We start from the raw sequence: 20,347 nt of genomic DNA on the forward strand, positions 1-20,347 counted from the left end.
TGAAATGACGTTAACGCCACAACACGGCAAATCTCCGTTAACGAGCTACAGCGGATCGCCCCGTGCGTGGGGCTGGACGGCGTCAACACGTTAACAAGCAAACTGCGCTTCACCTCTTCAGTTCTGAAAGCTGATGGAGAGTCTCGGGTGTTTAACTCCCAGTGAGGTTGTGATGCTGGCGGAGGTCCTGAGAGTGGATGACCCACCCTGCTGTCAACTGAGTTACTGAGGTCACATGGGTCAATGTGTGAGGGGGGGGGGGGGGTGAATGGCCCGGAAGTGATCCCAGGACTATGTTATAGGTAGCCAACACTTTTTCCATGTTTGAACTTAATGTGACCACTAGAGGGAGGTATGTGCCTCTTAGTGCCATAAGCCAGCTGTGCAGCAGGCAGGTTGTTTGGCTTCATTTTTGCACAATGGGAGGAGGCGCTGTCGCGTCGTCCATGTTTTCTACAGTCATTGATTTGGACACAGCCAATGTGTTTAGTTTTACTCTTCCCCATGTGATGTCATTATGTCCATTTGTGTCAGCTTTTTTCCCAGGTGCCTCCACTTCCCCATCACCTCATATGTGTATGTAAGTCTTCTGTCTCCCTTTGTTCATTGTTGCTTCGTCTGTGTTCCCACCCCCATGTCCTCATAGTCACAGAGTCATAGTGTGTGTCATAGTGCCCTCATATTATCACAGTATGTCATAGTTGTTCATAGGTTTCTTAGTTCTCCTGTCACCAGCCAAATAAAGGCTCGCTTTTGGTTTCAAGTTCCATCTCTCTGCCTATGTCTGTTCGTGGGTCGTCTACATACACTCCACAACCGAGACAGGAGAGGAACCTGATAACAGCTGAACGTTCTTTTGTTCACACGGAAAATAGGTGTGAAAGGCAAAATTATAAATTGTTTCTAAAAAAAATTAAATAAAGCTGTTTTATTAAATGAATATATACATAATGCAAATGTGCTCATAAATGAGTTGACTCTGTGTTTTCAGAGTTAACAGATTCATTCAGCGATATTGTCTGGATCTGAAATATTGCAGGTACACGCAGAGTGCAGAGGATTTTTACACATACACTGATAATTGTTTTCTATAAGTCTCTGGGTCAGGAAGTCCAAACATGACGTCCTGAACTGGGCCTTAGAATAAGCTGAAGGATAACATTAGATAATCAAGGCAGGATGTGTTTTTGTGTCCATGTGTTTCTGATTCCAGGAGGAGCAGATACCAGGTGAGGTCGGATGTGGACAGGGAGGATTCGCAGCAGACTGCCACGTTGGATTTGGGAGAAGATAATAATATTTTGTCATTGTCAAAGTATAAAAGCTGTACAGCCCATTTCAGGGTTAGGGTTGGGGTCAAAGTGAAACTAGAAATATTTAGAATCACAATGAGTTCAAAGCATGAGGAGGTCTGATGTTCCAACAGTGTTCAGGATGAGAATTATTACCTGCAATGCTCCAGTTTGACCTCATGGTGGCAGTGCCGTCTCACTGTTATAATGGCTACACTCAGACTACAGGAGAGAACAAGAGGCTGTACTAAAACTCTGATGTTTTATCGTGTGTTTATGACATCATGCTGACGTCAGCCTGATAATACCTGTTGATTCAACTAAACAGCCAAGGTTTCCAAGGTTCTTAAATGAACCACAAACTACAGGGTAAGAGTGAGCTGCTGAAAGTCAGATCTGTTCTTCAAAGCAGACTTTCAGCTTTATTACAAACTAAGAGTCGGATCAGCACAAATACTGACACAGAGATGGCTGCTGGCACTGCGCTGCTCTGCTGCACTTTGCTGTTTGTCCTTGTCTTCGTCTCTGCAGGTGAGATTGAACTAAACTGAGGTTCTCTCTGAGATAACAAGAAGTACAGGAGGATTATTTTCATCTGGATTCAGTTTGTCTGTGTGTGAAGGAGACACCAGGCTGGGTGGACACTTAACATCTGTAATCCAGCTGTGACAGAGACAAAGAAGTGTAATGTGTGTGTCAGTGTGATGTGTTGTAGTGTCAGGAGTCAGGATGCAGCTACAAAGCTTCTTGTTCAGTGTATACAAACAGCTGTAGCTCCATAAAGGCAGCATGCAGAGACTCACAGTGTCTTATAATGAGAGGCTGCTTTCTCTCACACATTATGTTCACTTATTATCAGCACATGTTGTTGTTCTGTGGAAGCTAACATCTTGTAGTTTCTGACACTTTGCATGTTTAGCATGAGGCTAAAATTCCCCCTCAGTGGGTCACTGGTGACCTGCTGGATGTTCAGAGGTTCATTAAATCCAACATGACTAAAAACTCAAATGTCAAAGTGTTGTTTCCTCTTTCAGAGCAGAAAACCATCACAGCTGAGTCTGGACAGGACGTCACTCTGACATGTCGAGCTCCAAACAACAACATTAGAGTAATAAAGTGGGAGAGATTTGACCTGGGAGATGATTATGTGCTTTTGTACCAGGATGGTCTCCCTGATTCAACACACCAGCATCCATCTTTTAAGAACCGGGTGGATCTGCAGGACAGACAGATGAAGGATGGAGACGTGTCTTTGATTCTGAAGGATGTGACAGTTCATGACGCTGGAGCATACGAGTGTCGTTTCCTCATGGAAGAAACTCGCTCATGGAAGTCCATCAGCAGCCTCAACCTGATTGTTACAGGTGAGTGAGTAGAGTTGAGTGTGTGTGTGATCAGAGGTGAAGCTGCTTCCTGGTTGTTGATGTGTGTTTGTTGTATGGATGAGCTGGTGGATGTCAGAGGTAGACAGATGTTTCTCCAGCTGTTGTCTTTGTGGCTGGTAGTCTAGAGTTGTAGAGCAGCATTGTTTGGTTAGAGCAGAAACAAAGACATTTATGAATCCGTCTCTTCTTCTCTTGCTCTCTAACTCGTCTGTAAACATGTGTGGGGAAACTCAATGTTAAAGCCTACAGCTGGAGGGGGAGGGGAGGGGTGAAGCTGGTGGTGAGTCTGTGAAAGTGAATCACGGTCAACTACAGCCCCTTAAATTGCCTTATTACACAATGCTGAGAAAGCATTCGAACGGGTGGAGTGGGATTATCTGTTTTATACTCTAAATAAATTTGGATTTGGCCCTAATTTCATTTCATGGATTCAGTTACTTGACTCCTCACCTATGGCACGTGTTAGAACAAATTTGTTATTCTCTTCTTATTTCCCACTTCTCCGTGGTACGAGACAAGGATGTCCCTTATCCCCTCTCCTTTTGCGTTATCAATTGAACCATTGGCGATTAAAGCCAAGCTGACAGCTGACAGTTGCATTAAGGGCATCTTCAGAGCTGACCAGGAGCACAAAATATCCGTATATGCTGACGATCTCCTGCTGTATATGTCAGAGCCTTTATAACACTGAATAAGCATATCCCTGCATTTATTTGGAACGGCAAAAGTCCATGAATTCGTAAAGATTTCATGCAGAGGACTAGGCCAATGGGTGGATTAGCCTTGCCAATTTTTCAGTCTTATTATTGGGCAGCAAATATTCAAAATATGCTGGATCAGTAATTTTACCACAGAGACTCCAGCTTGGCTCCAAATTGACTCATCCAATTGTGGCAAAATGTGCCTATCAGCTTTGTTGAGTTCAGCTCTCCCATTAGAACTGTACACCTATAAATGTAACCCTTTGTTGTATGACTCGCTCAGAATCTGGGTGCAATGTAAGGTTTGGGTTACACTATCAGCTCAAATCATATGTTCCCACCCTCAATGATGGATTCTGCCTTTAAAATATGGGAAGGTAATGGACTTAGAAATATCAAAGACCTTTTTGCAGATGGAATTTTTCTCATTCACGCAGCTCCTGAAGCAGTTTAATGTTCCTCGCAAACATTTTTTCCGCTATTTACAAGTTCACCACTTTGTAAAGAGTCGATTTCCTTCATTTCCAGAAGTACCTGAGGAAACTTCTTTGGATAAAATTATTAATATAAACACTCATAAGAGAGGGGTGATTAAAGAAATGTATGCTATATTATTAGATCTTCAATCTCCTTCTCTCTCCATCCTTAAAGCTCAGTGGGAGAAAGACCTTGGGATGACTTTAACAGATGAGCTCTATGTTTTCTCCATAGGGTACACTCTTCTTCTATATGTGCCAGACATGGGCTGACCCCCTGTGTAACAGATGTAAAGCAGAAACAGGTTCACTCCTTCATAGTTTTTGGCCCCAATCTTCATAACTATTGGGTGTCTACCCATACGGAAAAGATGCATATAAATCTTATAAAGTTTGTATCTGTCTTGTGTGAAGCTTGTATGAAAAGCATACAAGAGTGAAAACAGATTAAGATCCCTTGAAAATCATATAAATGAAACTTGTATGTTTTGGATATTTACTAAAACAATATAAGAAAGTAATGAGAAAGTGGCCACTTTCATGAGTAAATCATATAAGCCTTATATGATTGACTGTATGAAGTAGGCCACATCTTATGCAAGTCTTATAAGTTTTTTCTATTTCTTTTCCATATGGGTATATTTAACACCTTTTCAGAGATATATAACGTTAATTATGATCCCTCTGCTCTAATCTTTGGGGTGATACCTCAAAACATCACTTTGCCAAAATACTATTCAAATTCTTTGCTTCACTCATTGCAAGGCGCCTTATACTTTTAAGATGGAAGCAGGAAGCTCCTCCCACACATGAACAGAGGCTTGCAGAGCTCATGAAGTTTTTGCATTTAGAAAAGATGAGATATACACTGGTAGGTTCAACCACCAAATTTCTTGAGGCATGGCAGCCTTTTCTAATGTACATGGAAACATTTAAAATGACCACATTGTCATGACCAGATACCATCCATCCATTTTTTTTTTGTTGTTGTTGTTTGTTTGTTTTTTGTTTTGTGGGGGTTTCTTTAGTTTGTTTGTTTGTTTTCTTTCTGTTATCTTTTGGGGTATTGTAAAAACTGAACAGCAAACTACTGTATGTTCAAAGTTTTGCTATTAACATGCTGCTGTAACTGAAAATAAAATGAAAAAAATAAATAAAACTCAAATGTCAAAGGAAATAAACAAAATATTTAAAGTCAACCATTCTGATCATAATTGCACTTTGACCTTTAACCTCTCTGCTCTGTGTTGTTTCCTCTTTCAGATCAGAAAACCATCACAGCTGAGTCTGGACAGGATGTAATTCTGCCATGTCGAGCTCCAAACAACAACATCTTCGCTCTAGAGTGGGAGAGAGCTGACCTGAAGTCAGGAAATGTTCTTTTCCGAGTTGGTTGTGATATTATTCTAGACGACCAGCATCCATCTTTTAAGAACCGGGTGGATCTGCAGGACAAAGAGATGAAGGATGGAGACATGTCTTTGATTCTGAAGGATGTGACGATTAATGATGCTGGAACATACGAGTGTCGTTTCCTCATGGTAGAAGCACGCTCATTCAAACACAGCTTCATCAAACTGGTTGTTGATCCTCCAGGTGAGTGAGTAGAGTTGAGTGTGTGTGATCAGAGGTGAAGCTGCTTCCTGGTTGTTGATGTGTGTTTGTTGTATGGATGAGCTGGTGGATGTCAGAGGTAGACAGATGTTTCTCCAGCTGTTGTCTTTGTGGCTGGTAGTCTAGAGTTGTAGAGCAGCATTGTTTGGTTAGAGCAGAAACAAAGACATTTATGAATCCGTCTCTTCTTCTCTTGCTCTCTAACTCGTCTGTAAACATGTGTGGGGAAACTCAATGTTAAAGCCTACAGCTGGAGGGGGAGGGGAGGGGTGAAGCTGGTGGTTGTGAGTCTGTGAAAGTGAATCCTGCCGGTGCCATAGCTGCTGAAAACGTACTTAGTGCAGACACAAAACGTCCATCAGCTTCAAAGTGTGTCAGAAAAATGTCCACATGGTGACTGATGGATGAGAGAGGTCCCATTGTTGTTGTTGTGCACAAATCATTGAACAACACAAACACTTAGAGCTGCTTTCAGTGCTGCCTGTTTTGTTACTGCACACATTTCTGATGGTCCTACAGTCCAACGTAGCAAACATCTCCCTGAAGCCTCTTCTTAGAGACCAAAGGTTGGATCAGAGCGAGCAGCTGAAAGGACACATCTATGAATGCAGTCAGAGACTTTCTCACAACCTCACACTTCATCTGGTCACATTTACACTCAGGCTTAAACTCATGCTTTCTGTTAGTCACTGAAAATAGAAACAGAGTCACACTGGTTCTCAAAAGAAATCAATATTAAATGAATATATAATCAGATCCTCATTTGCAACAATGTGGATACCATCATGTCATCTTTGGCTCCTCCAGCTGAGACACACAGCCCCTCCCCTCACTAACAGCTGGATCACTGTCACAGGTGACACACTCATCTGTTTCTGCAGGTTTCAACATCACAATGTGACGACAACTTAATGACTGTGTTTGCTTTATTTCAGAGAAACACACCACCACACCTCCACCTACATCCACACCTCTTCCTGGTTCTACCTCCATCACTCTTCCTCCATCACTCTCTCCTCCTCCTCTCTCTGTGCTGTTGTCTGTTGGATCAGTCTATGTTGTGGTTCTACTGGTGTTACTGGTTCTGCTGGTGAGACGATGTGTTCACAGGAAACTTGAAGGTTTGTACATATTCATTCTTATTCATCGTGGTATTTTGTTTCCATTCTGTCATCATAATTTGGTCCATTTAGATTCTTAAATCATAAAAGTGTTTACTTTAACTCATTTCAGCAGATGGAGAAGATGACATCACCAGTGACATCACATACAGTGTTGTGAAATCATCAAATCCTCAACAACCTCCAGTCAAAGAAACCAGAGATGGAGGTTTGTGTGTTCACCCAGGTGTCATCCACATACCTGAACCAATGACTTGGTGGTGTTTCAGGGTAGGATAGCAAAGCCCTCTTTTCCACGTCTTCCATATACAAGTTGCCCACAGTGGGTGAAACTGGGGAGCCCACGGCACACCCACGTTCCTGCCTGTAGAACTGACCCTTGCATGTGAAACAGGTGGAATTAAGACACAGTTTCAAAAGCAAGCACACCTGGTCCAACAGCCTTGTCTTGTTCTAACTGCTTCAGACAGTCTGTCACCCTCGTCCTGTGACCACTTCCTGGGTCTCTTTCAGTCTTCAAATATAAAGTTTTTACAGCTTATAGATTTTAAGTTCTGCTCCAATCATTTGGGTAAAGATAATAAGTACACAGGTCAAAGGTCAGAGTCACATGAGAGACAGTGCTGTCACTGAGCTACATGTGTCAGAGCTCAGATGAGGCCCACACATGTGTGTTATCTGTTGTTGCTACACACAGTTAAGATATGGAACATGTGAACATGAGACATATGAAGAGACTGAACAGATAAAATGTCCTTTATATCCATCAGTGACTTTTTATTCTTTTAAACTTGTTCTGCTTCTTTTTGACTCGAGTTAGTGTGACACTGATGGAGCTTCTTGCTGCAGTGTGTTTGGGTTTGGCTGATAACACTGGTCATGCATGTTTCCTTCATGCTCTGTGGTAAAAGTGCATCAGTCTGCAGATCTGTGGCCGCCCTTCTTCTTTTTCTCAGAAACTTCCTGATTTCTTTATGCTCGGTCTGTTTCACAGCAGAGATGTTAAGATTAATAATATAAACTGTGAAAAGCTGCTGCAGTTTATAAAAACACACCATTTAATGTTTTTAAAAAGTATAAAAGAACAGAATGAAATGTCTCCATCGCTGTAGTGTAATAATATCACAGCACTGTTGCAGTAATTTTAATGTGTTTATTGTACAGAGACTGATTCAGCTGTGATCTACTCAGCAGTGAGAACTGAAGACGTCCGTTATGGACAAACAACCATCAGAACAAGGAGGCCCAGGTACAGCTGCTCTTTATCTTTGACTGTGGACAGAGACAAGCTAGCTGCTCATCTTGTTTACAGCCATCATGCTAAGCTAAGATAATCTGTCAACACAGTAGGAAAAAAAAGGACAAACGGAGACTGACTGAAAGAGGAGTAACAGTATACACAGAATCTGTGAACAGCATAACAGACTTACTGAAAATCAACTATTGCATAATTCTTCTAGCATTTTTCCATCAAATACTTAAACTCAGGGCTCAGACTTGTGAAAGATATCAAACTTCTCATCTTTCTATCAGGAAAAAAAAGGTTTCTTTTACAGTTGACCTGTTCCTTTAAAGAGATATGGAACAGACTGTCAGTTATAGTGTGGTCTTCCTACTTATGTGGACACAATGCTTAAAGTCAGCAGATTTTATTCAAGTGAATTCTTTCATCTCACTATTCCCAATTCAAGTGCACAATCTTAGATAGTCAATAAGCAGAGAAAGTTGTAAATCAGTTTCATCTCAACAGATGCACTTTAGGGACAACAGTAGAAAAACCCTCAAAACACGAATGGTTTTACAGCTGGAGGCGACTGACATGTTTCCCTTCTTGTGTTTTCTGACTTTTTTTTCACTAGTTTTGCATTTGGCTAGGGTCGGAGTCAGAAATGGTAGGATGAGGCAACACCTGGACCTTACCGAGGTTACACAGATCGTTCGACTGCCACAAGGTCTGTTCTGTTTGCCAGCACAGTCTGAACATGGAGGAGATTTCAGGAGACATGCAGTAACACTATCAGAGCTGGACAGGGTTGTAAAAGGTCTTTCGCCCATAAGCAGGACCAGTATCTGTTCAATTGTGCAAGGAGGGACAGGATGAGCATTGCCAGAGGAACAAAATGACCTCTAGCAGGTCACTGGTGTGAATGTCTCTGACCAAAAAGCCAGAAACCAACTTAATGAGGGGGTGCCTGAGAGCCGATGTCCTCTAGTGGGCCCTGTGCTCACTGCCTGGCACAGTGGAGCTCGATTTGCATTTGCCACAGAATACCAGAATTGGCAGGTCCACTTTAGCCGCCCTGCTTAGCAGCAGGTTCAAGCTGAGCACAGGTCTGAAGAAGACTTTGAGAACTTTACGCTGCCTGTAACATTATGACTAGTTTGGTAGGTTAGTGATGGTACTGACCCTTAACCATGGAGGGAAGCACAGACCTCTACAGGCTTGGCAACAACACTCTGACTGCTAATAGAATGAAATCCTCGACCCGTTATCAGACCCTACTCTGGTGCAGTGGATCCTGGGTTCTTCATGTGGCAACACTAAATCTAAGAGAATGAAGGAACTGATACCACTGACTGGCCCACATTGCTCACCTGACCTAAACCCAACAGACCACCTCTGGATGTTATATTTATAGAATCGTTTATAGAAAATTCAGTCGATTTTCAAATTAAAGCACCAGTGCAGGCAAAGCTCTCTGAACTCTGAATCACACCCAATGAGATTTCAACATGCAATTAAAGTGTGAGCAGTATGGAAGCTCTGTGGTTTGTGTCTGAGCTGGTTCCCAGTAAAGTCTGAACTGGGACTGTGTGTGATGCAGAGAGGTGGAGATTGGAGGTCTTGATCGAACTACAAAGTTTGTAATCATGTTTCCTGTTGTTTGAACCGTGTGTGTTTGTGTTCAGACTTTAAACCAGAGCCAGACATCGTCTACTCTTCACTGAAGTAGTCCACCAGTTCAACCACTGACGTCCAGCTGCTGGTCTCTAACTGGTCCCCCCAGCACCTCGGACCAGAGGACATCCACATGTTACAGATTTTTATATGTTTCATGTCTTTTTATCACTGAATTAGACTCTGATGACTCAGAACTACTTACTGGAAATCTGTTCATTGACTTGATGTTTGTTGTCTTTTGTTCCTACAGCAGTTTCTCTGCAGGATTAATAAACTTTTGCTCTCAGATGTTTTCCTCATGTGGTTCTGTGGGTTTCACAAAGACGACTGATGCAGAATTTGATTTGTTCTGGTTTGGTTGTAGCAAACCGTCAGTTCCTGCTATGAAGGCCACGTGCCTTCATAGCAGGAACAAACATTAAACCACAACCACAGACTATAAACAGCACAAGCATCATTCAGTGTGAGTGTGTGAGTGAGTGAGTGAGTGAGTGAGTGAGAGAGAGAGAGAGAGGGGCCACAGGCAAATGGGAACCATTAAGAGGCCAGTAGCAAAACCTCCAGAGACTAGCATGAGTACTGAGAAATCATCATGGAAGGACAGGCTCCTGCACAGTTTGTACCACCAGCAGATACAAGAAGTGGCTGACATCCAGCAATCCTACCAGTTGCCAGACAAAGCTGGACTGAAAGACAGCGCAGAGGCACTAATCATGGCAGCACAGGAAAAAAATAATCGTCACATCCTTCAGAATCAAAGACACGTCTCCATCTTTCATCTGTCTGTCCTGAAGATCCAACCCGGTGTTCTGGGAATCCATACTCCCTCACAAACCATCTTACCCATTGTTTCTACACATACGCTGCACATGTGCACAACACAAAACCCAAATTTACTTCATTTTTTTTCACCCACTGTGAATATTTGTTATGGTTAGGGGTAGGTTCAGTCAGAAGTCACTGTCAAATTATAATACGGGTAGGACGATTTGCCAAAGTACGACAGTTTCTCAGAACACCGGTTCTTAAAAGATGGATGCTACACTTCCAGATCAAAGTGCTCATCCCAGTAAACAAGAACATATTCAACTCCCAGGTCAGCTCTGCTCCACTCTAAAATGATGATGTTGAGCAGTGAGGTTAAAGGTCAAAGTACACCTGTTCACTTCTACAGCAGTCAATTATAGTGTTGTGTCCTGTAATGTTATACACCATATTGTGAGGGTGGTGTCATAAAAAAGTGGAGAAAAATGCTGTCGGAGAAAAATAGAGTTTGGTTAGCGAACTTGCTAAATTTGCTATGTACCTTTATGTGCTGCATTCATTAAAGAGGCACTTGTTCCTTGCTGAGGACTTGTTTATTACTGACCACCATTACACATAGTGAGAACACACACACACTAAATGTGTGTATGTAACAAGCACAAGCAGCCTCTCATTATAAGACACTGTCGTATAAATGATGACACTGGACGCAGCGTGTTCGGGTGATGTTTTCCACCTTTACTCGTAACCCGGAAGCTCCCCCCACACACAGCCTTATGGGAACAGTAGTCTACCGCTACACCTCCTCCTTTTTTTCCAGCTGAAGATCCCCAGCAGAAGGAGGCCCTGCCAGCGGTGCGTGATCTGTGATTAGAGTGAACTGTAGGCCCATGAGGTAAGCCTTAACGCCCACTCACATCCTGGGCCATCTGACCTCAGGAATTCACATGACAAGGTGGGGCCAGGTTTCACAATGAACTCACCCGAAACTCTGGCTGATTGGGTCCCACACCCAATTTCACACCTTGGCTCAGGTGATTAGAGGATCATCAGGGGGTCCTTTTGTCCCTCTGTGGGGGGTTACTCCCACTAGGTTTATATCTGGGACTCTCCACCATTTGACCTTAGAACTGAAGAAGCTCTCTCAGCTGGCCTGGGAACGCCTTGGTGTTCCCCCGGATAAGCTGGAGGAGGTGGCTGGGGAGAGGGAGGTCTGGGCCTCTTTGCTTAGGCTGCTGCCCCCGCGACCCGGCCCCGGATAAAACGGATGAAGATGGATGGATGGAAAATTTTATATAATTATTTAGCCTTGTTGTGCAAACAAGCCTGCATAACTTAATAAATACAGAATTTGAAAAAAAGCAAACCTAAAAAGAAACATGAGTACCTGTGATACAGTGATACTTTTGGTAAACAACCATTTGACTAACATGTGTGTCTCACCTGCTCTTGTTCATCTCTGTTCTGTTCCTCTCTCTCCCTCTTTGTGCTGACAATCATCAAATATACAGTTGAAACCAGATATTTACAAACTCTTCAGATAAAAACAAACACTTTTTAATTGTAACATCAAATCAGACTAAATGTTTATTTTTTTTGATTGATAAATATATTATTTATCAATAACAATATTTGTTAACTTTAAGAGTAAAGAGAGAAACTATCTGTATTTCTTAATTGTAAATGGCACCAAATTGTATTCAAACTTGAGCCACACTTATGGAGCTCCACAATTCTTTTCCTGGTGTTTTGGTTGACATCTCTTGATGTTCCCATGTCAAAGAAACAGGCTCTGTGTTTTGCCTTATATGCATCCACAGCTGTGCCACCGATTTACTCACATGGACTCTACTAACCTATCAGAAGCTTCTTCAGCTCAGAATGGAATCGTCTGCAGTTTTCTTATTAATTAACAAACTTAGTGTATATGTACTCCTAAATATGATGAAAGTGATAAAAATAGCTCTGTCTCTCTTTATTCTGACATTTAACTAATTCAAAAGATATTTCAATATTTATTTATTTATTTATTTATTTTTTCTCAAATCTCTTTATTTGGTTTTCCAGTGTTCTTTATCATAAAGGCTACTAAGATTCAAATATAAATGATTGCATATATACAATAGGAAAAAACAAAGTAAAAACAAAACAACAACAACAACAACAAAAAAGGCAACAACAAACAACGTTGGACAGAGGATGCTATTTATCGAACTACCAATAAGGCTCAGTGACCATTTATATCTGTATAGTATTGAAGAAATCTATAAAAGGTTGCCAGGTTGAATGGAATTCCTCCAACCTCCCCTTTAGTAGGAGTTTAATTCTTTCCAGCTGCAAGTGTCTCAATACATCTTGTATTAACGCTGATGTGGTAGGAAGCACCTTTTGTTTCCAGTTTAATAGAATCAAACGGCGTGCCAGCAGCGTCACAAAACGTATCACATTATTTTGGGTGGCTGATAGGTCTACAACAACCGGCTTCACTCCAAATAAAGCACAGATTGGGTCTGGCTTAAGTGGTTTTTTTAGAATTTTAGACAAGATATGAAAGACATTATTCCAATATGTTGTTATACAGGGACAAGTCCAAAACATATGTGCCAGTGAAGCAGGTTGCTGTTTACATCTTTCGCAGGACGAGTTTACGTTGGGGAACATTTTTGACAGTTTCAACTTTGATAAATGGAGTCTATGTAGCACTTTAAACTGTAAGAGTCCATGACGAATGCAAACAGAGGAAGAGTGTACATTTTCCTGGGCTTTTTTCCATTGATTGTCTGTAATTCTCGTACCAAGGTCACTCTGCCAGGCCTCTTTCAGATAGTCAAGTGTGACAGTTCCATCCAGTTGTGACAAAGCGTTGTGAATTTTTGTTATTAGTCCTTTCTTGAGTGGATCAAACTGAAATAAGTTATCTAAGGCAGAGTCTGGGGGCCGACCTGGAAAAGATGGAAAAAGCTTCCCTACAAAGCTTCTGATCTGTAAGTATTTGAAAAAGTCATTACTGTGCAAGTCAAATTTTCTTGCAGTTGCCGGAATGTGGGAAAAACCTTGTTGATGAATAAATCCTTTATTGAGTGCAGCCCCTTGTGGTTCCATTGGAGAATTAAATGTTTGAGAGTGATGGTGCGAATGATGCGTTATTCATGAGTGGAGTTAGTATGGAAGCTTCCTTCCACCCGAAATGTTTCCTTATCTGTGTCCAGATTTTAATTGTATGAGAGACTACAGGATTTTTAAAGTCATGTTTAGGGATAGGGAGAGCTGAATAGATCATAGCTTCTAATGAGGAGGGGTAGCAGCTTTCATTCTCCATCGTTGTCCAGTCGGCCCCCTTAGTCCGCAACCAAAACGACATGGAACGAACATTACATGACCAATAATACAGACGGAAGCATGGTAACCCCATCCCTCCCTGACATGTCGGTCTCTGCAGGTAGCTTTTCTTGATTCTTGGATTCTTTCTGTTCCATATGAAATAGGATATTAAGGAGTCTAATTTATTAAAAAAGGCTTTATTAATCACAATAGGGATACACTGAAATAAAAATAAGAATTTGGGAAGAATATTCATTCTAACAATGTTTATCCTCCCTGCTGGTGAAATTGGTAGATTAATCCATTTGTCTATGTTATTTTTGGTTTCATCATATAGTTTAGAGAGATTGTGTTTAAATAAACCACAATAATCCTGAGTGACATTTATTCCAAGATATTGGAACTGTTTAGAAACCCGGAATGGCAAGGTACTGAAACAACTTGGGTTACCTATTGCTTTAGAGTTGTCATGGTCCTGAGTCTGAGGACTCAGTGTTTTGTGTTTCTTTATGCTTTTGTTCATTCCAAGTGTGTATTCTGTTGTGATTTTGCCATTTGTTAGGTTTCTGTTCTCTGCCTGCCTGCTCCCACTTCTCTGTGTTCCCTCTGTCTGTCCATGGTGTTATTGTGTCTGCTCATGAGTCTGCCTGTCAAGTTCAGTGTCCTGTCTGGTTCTCTGTGTCTGTTAGTTTCCTGTTTTATTCTGAAAGTTCATGTCTCATGTCAGTGTGTTCAGTTTTACCTCTCCCCTGTCTCGTTATGCCCATTAGTTCCAGCTGTGTCCCCTCCTGTGTGCCATTTCCTGATTACCTGGTGTGTGTATTTATAGTTGGTGTCTGCTTCTCGTGGCGTCGTCTGTATTTCTCTGTGAACCTCCCGTGTAGTCTGCACTGTTCCATGTTTCTTCGTGTCTCTCTGCTCCTCGCTTCATGTCCTCCATTTTTGCATTAGGTTTCCCAGTTTAGGTTTATGTTCGGTTCTGCCCACACCTTGGTTTTGTGCACTGTAAATAAAACCCACTTGCACCTCCGCCATTGTCTGCTATTGGATCCTCCTTTCTCACCCTCCACACGACTGCCGCCCCAGCCGTGACAGAACGACAAATTAAGAGTGTAATATCTTTATTAAGTTGTTATTTATTAATGCATACATAATAATGTGCTCAGTGACATAAAGGTCCCCTTTCCAGAGTTTGTGTGCTGCGTAGTTTTTTTCTCTTTGTTTTAGTTGTTTTGTTTTTCCATCTTCTATTCACAACCCAGTGTTTAAAATGTTTAAAAGGTTAAATAATATGCTTATTTAATAATGTTCTACAAAGAGGTCAATGTGTTTGGGATCTTATTAGATCTCTCAGAAAAGCTGTCAGAGCAAAACTTTTTTTCTTTCATAATAACAGCTTAATGTTAAACCGCTGAGTCCATCTAAAACATGTTTGTGCATCAGGACCAACCTGATACATAGAGTTCTGCTGGAGGATGTTGCTTAGTGGCAAAACATTGGTCTGATTGAGCTTTTTGGTTGTTCAGAACTCACTCAGCCTTTGGAGTTAGTTTTTAGGACATCCTGATAATAATGAACTACATTAGTCCAGCCTAGAAGCAATAATAATATTACTTTAAGATAATAATAACAATAATATTTCAGGTTGTTAGAGATTTACAGTTATCAAACAGTTAGGTGAATAAACAACACTGAGACACTTGGAGACAGTTAACGTGCTGCACGGGTGAGAGCTCAGAGAGAGACTCACTCACACCGAGCTGCAGTTCGTCTTTATTTATAGTAAGCAGGGTGAAACAAGCATAGCAGTTTCCTTTAATTTTGCATACATGTGTGTGTGTGTGTGTGTGTGTGTGTGTGTGTGTGTGTGTGTGTGTGTGTGTGTGTGTGTGTCTGTGTGTGTGTGTGTTAATCTCTCGTGGTAAATGTCACAGGGTGAACTTCCTGTTTCTAGAGACAGAGCGAGTAGTACATTTTGTTCTTTTCCTATTAAGAGTAAAATATGAACATATACTTTAATGTATATAAAGTATGTTTGCTTGGTATGTAAACCAAGCAAACAAATCAGGAAGAGGAATCATTGATCAATGACTGCTGAACATAAACCTTATAAAAGCGTTTCTTCCTTAACACAGCTGAATACCTCATGAAGTTCCTCAACAGAGTGCCAAGAGTGTGCAAAGCAGTGATCAAAGCAAAGGTTGACTATTTAAAAAAATATAACATAAACATAACCAAACATATTTATTTATAGTTATTTCATTCTTTTTTCTTTACTACAAAATTACACATGTGTTCATTTAGAGTTTTGGTGCCTTCAGTGACAATCTACAAAATAAAGAAGTAAAAATAAAGTAAAAAGAAGTAAAAATGAAAAGCTGTGTCCAAACTGTGTGTATTATGTAGAAACGTCTCCACTAGTTTCACATAAGCATGATCTCACAAAATAATTTTTAATCCAGCAGACCTGACGTTATTTTGTCCCTCCAAAGCGTAAAACACAACAAAATCATCCTGATTCCTGACAGGATTGTGGCATAATATTACACAGAATCTGACACCTCAGCTCTATAGAAGATGGATGGACTAAGCAAATTTAGTCCATCCATCTTCCTCTGCTTATCCAGGGACTGTCACTAACCAAATTTTTAAGCAGGAGAAAAAATAGCACTTTTAAGGACATGAAAAGCTTTATCGACAAAAACAAGGCACCCTGCCCCTGTAATCTTTTATTTACAATATTGTATTTGGTTAAAATGTTCTGATGGTTCAAATATTTTATATTATTTAGTTGTTGCAAAATAATGTGTGTGCCAGTCTCCAATGAGACATTTACAAGTGTGTAACAATATACTATGTCTATATACACTCAACAAAAATATAAACGCAACACCTTTGTTACTGCTCCCATTCCCCATGGGATGGACGTAGAGACCTAAAATTCATTCCAGATACACAATATAACCATCCCTCCCAAACAGTGGTCACAAATCAGTCCAAATGTGTGGTAGTGGGCACATCTGCCATATTGAGATAATCCATCCCACCTCACAGGTGTGCCACATCAGGATGCTGATCTGACATCATGAGTAGTGCACAGGTGTACCTCAGACTGCCCACAACAAAAGGCCACCCTGTAGTTTCTGACACTTTGCATGTTTAGCATGAGGCTAAAATTCCCCCTCAGTGGGTCACTGGTGACCTGCTGGATGTTCAGAGGTTCATTAAATCCAACATGACTAAAAACTCAAATATCAAAGGAAATAAACAAAATATTTAAAGTCAATCATTCTGATCATAATTGTACTTTGACCTTTAACCTCTCTGCTCTGTGTTGTTTCCTCTTTCAGACCCAAAGATCATCACAGCTGAGTCTGGACAGAACGTCACTCTGACATGTCGAGCTGCAAACAACACAGTTACAGTTTTAAACTGGACAAGATCTGACCTGGTGCCAGATTATGTGCTTTTGTACCAGGATGGTCTCTCTGATTCAACACACCAGCATCCATCTTTTAAGAACCGGGTGGATCTGCAGGACAGACAGATGAAGGATGGAGACGTGTCTTTGATTCTGAAGGATGTGACGGTTAATGACACTGGAACATACATGTGTCGTGTGTTCATGAATGAAACAAGGTCATGGATGAACATCAGCTTCGTATACCTGGTTGTTCCTCCAGGTGAGTGAGTAGAGCTGAGTGTGTGTGATCAGAGGTGAAGCTGCTTCCTGGTTGTTGATGTTTGTTTGTTGTATGGATGAGCTGGTGGATGTCAGAGGTAGACAGATGTTTTTCCAGCTGTTGTCTTTGTGGCTGGTAGTCCAGCATCCACCCACACTCACTTGGCCTCCATCAGTTTTCTTTAGCACAGATGTGTCCTGCTCACTCTGGAGTCAGTGTTATCATCCTCATCTGTGACAATGTGAGACTCCAGCTGAGCTAGTTTGTTATTTATTAATTCACTGACTTCTATTATGTCCTGATAGTTTAACCTCAGAGTTTAATCCATGTGTAGCTGAGCAGACTCCCTGCATGTTGTTGCTGTTACAGAGAGAGGACGGCTGCTGTCACTCTGTCAGGTTTAGATCAAATCAAACTAAGCTGGCAGTTTATCTGAACACAGGCAGTGCTTATTGTAAAGTATCTTTACTGCAGCTGTGTTAAAAACATGGCTGCCCTCTCGCTGTAATGAGACCAGCTGAGCTGAGTTACTGATCTGGAAGCAGTTTCCAAACTCCTGAGACTGATCACAGTGTGGCTTTGAACCTCTCATGCTGAAATCATCAGTATCTCTGTGACCAGCTGTGATAAACTGCTGATAAATTAATGAATTAATCTTTGCCAGAGCAAATACATAACAGCCATATTTGTCACGGTCCGGCTGGCAGACCGTGGGGAAAGGAGGACCCAGGTGCGGCGCTCTGTGTGTAGACAGTGCGTTTATTTACAGTGTGGTAAATATCGATGCACAATTAATCCCCGTGCTCCCCAAGGCTCCCGTGTGTGTCCATTGGCGTCCGTGTTCGTGCTCCCCGCTGTCGTGACTCTGCACACCCTGTGCGTGCTGTTCTTCCTCTCCATGTTCCTCCTGTAGGAAAACAATAGAGGCAGCCGTTAAACACTGACCCCGCGGGGACACTCACTCACTCACTCACTCACTCACTCACTCACTCTGACTTGGGAGTCTCACGCAGTAATCCCACATCTGTGGGAGCTCTAAGACTCTCCTAAGTAGCTCCCCCGGCGAGCCCTGATCAGCAGCAGGTGTGTGGCTTCGGGTGTGGCCAGTCCCCTAGCAGGGCCACACCCACCAGGCCTGAAGGTGCCTGTAAACAAGAGTTCAGACACACACACACACACACACACACACACACACACACACACACACACACACACACACACTCATATCTACAAACATGGAGAAGAGGGGCAGCAACACCAAAAATACATGTAATATAACAGGTCCATAACTGCTCAGGGATCCTGGGTCGCTCAGACATAGGACCCTGACAATAATACAGTTTGTCTGTGTAACAACTGTAAAAAACTATTGTAAGGAGCTGGACTTCTTCAAGTTTGTTTAAAACGTTTAATCCAGTCAAATAATAAAGAACAGCTGGATCAGTTTTAGTCATGTTTAGTCAGAACATCTGTTTCCTTTTAAGAAGCTCGAAAAATCCACCAGTATTTTCTCACTTTATACATATTGTGAATAGTTTGTATTAATCTGTTGTCCTGAACTAGAAGAGGAAATGGATTCTGTTCTGTTCTTCACTCATCACCTACCTGACAGCTGACACCTCACACCTGTTTCTCACCTGCAGGTCACACAGGAGGAGACACAGAGGATGGAGGGAAGGAGGCTGGAGGGAAGGAGGATGGAGGGAAGGAGGCTGGAGGGAAGGAGGATGGAGGGAAGGAGGCTGGAGAGAAGGAGGCTGGAGAGAAGGAGGCTGGAGGGAAGGAGACTGGAGGGAAGGAGGACGGATCTGCTCGACTGATAGTTGGTCTGTCAGTTTCTGCTGTGCTTCTTGTTGTTGTTGCTCTTCTTATTAATCTGATCTGCAGAAAATATGAGAGGGGTTTTAGCACAAGAAAACAAAACCAGAGAAAAAAACGTAAAAAAATAATTGAAAGGGCTGCAAAGTATTCAAAGCTGAATAAAGCTGAGCCTGATGTTGCATAAAGTCACTGTTACCCAGCATGATGAAAAACAGATGATCAAGGACAGAAAGAAACTAATGATGCCTCATGTGACTTTTCCTGCCTCATGTGACTTTTCCTGCCTCGTGTGACTTTTCCTGCCTCGTGTGACTTTTCCTGCCTCGTGTGACTTTTCCTCCTTAAGTCCAGCCCACTGGGAGACAGCTTGTACTTTGTTCTCCGTGGTTTGTAAATCCATCGTATCAAATTTGACAGAGTTTACAAACTGTTATAGACTCAGTTTGGGCACACAGGTAACGGCTGCCCTGAGCATGAAGGTGTGTCTGCAACATGATGAAGCTCGTCTAGAGCAATGATTACAATCTGCTCCGGGGCAGCTGGAGAGTCCTGTTTGCTGTTTGCCTCCTTTAGAAAATATAATAAGAGCCAGAAACTTCTTCTCAACACAAAATAGTCTTTGAATGTGTTTTATCTTATTTTCTAGGGTCCATTAGAGTGACCGTGGATACAAAGTGATGTTAGTGGAGAATTAAAGGTTTTAGTAAAACGTGTGAAGGTTGACAGTTTGATTACAACTGCTCAAACTGGTTTCCTGTTCTTTGTATGTTTGTCACACTTATTAAATGTTTCAGATCAGGATGATGTAGCTTTGGATTTGTTCCCTTAATAACAAACATCTTCATTTACAAACTTCAGTTTGTGTTTTCTTTGTTTAATATTTTAATGTGTTTGATCTGAAACATTTAAGTGTGACAAACATACGAAAACCAGGAAACCAGGAAGGAAACAAACTCTGTTTCACTCTGTTTGTTTCCATCTTATGTTCTTATATGTTGTTTGACTGCAGGTTTCCTCAATCTTATAAACAGAACATTTGCATAATGACTGAAAGCAGCCCACTGAAGGAAGAATGGGCTGGGAGGTCAGAGATCAGTGGGCTTTGGTCAGTGGTTGTTGATCATGACCTGACAGATCTGTATCCTGTGTGTGCACCCACTGTGGGCCTTTTCTGTGCTTAGTGTCAGCCTGAGCTCCATGCAGGCCTCAAAGGCCAAGCAATTCAAAAGCTTCACCAAAACAAGGCACCACTCAAATAGCTGGACC

General features: G+C 41.7%; 1 protein-coding gene across 1 annotated transcript; it reads left to right on the top strand.

Annotated features, from left to right (window-relative positions):
- Window positions 1-1,507: 1,507 nt before the first annotated feature.
- Window positions 1,508-19,265, top strand: LOC147333936 (protein turtle homolog B-like). Its single transcript, XM_086285855.1, has 6 exons — window positions 1,508-1,661; window positions 2,327-2,656; window positions 5,118-5,450; window positions 16,928-17,260; window positions 18,904-19,001; window positions 19,044-19,265. Exons 1-6 carry the CDS (start codon window positions 1,643-1,645, stop codon window positions 19,263-19,265), a joined length of 1,335 nt encoding a protein of 444 aa, XP_086141981.1. The 5' UTR covers window positions 1,508-1,642.
- Window positions 19,266-20,347: the final 1,082 nt, after the last annotated feature.

This window comes from Aulonocara sp. 'chitande type north' Nkhata Bay, linkage group LG3 (assembly GCF_057382095.1).
Source record: "Aulonocara sp. 'chitande type north' Nkhata Bay isolate Kocher_YH1m ecotype deep benthic linkage group LG3, A_spYH_male_GT1.1, whole genome shotgun sequence".
Classification (NCBI taxonomy): domain Eukaryota; kingdom Metazoa; phylum Chordata; class Actinopteri; order Cichliformes; family Cichlidae; genus Aulonocara; species Aulonocara sp. 'chitande type north' Nkhata Bay.

Coding starts and splice junctions, on each gene's coding strand:
- LOC147333936 (XM_086285855.1), top strand. Junction 5,451..16,927: donor ACTGGTTGTTGATCCTCCAG/GTGAGTGAGTAG, acceptor TTCCTCTTTCAG/ACCCAAAGATCATCACAGCT. Junction 19,002..19,043: donor AGGAGGATGGAGGGAAGGAG/GCTGGAGAGAAG, acceptor GCTGGAGGGAAG/GAGACTGGAGGGAAGGAGGA.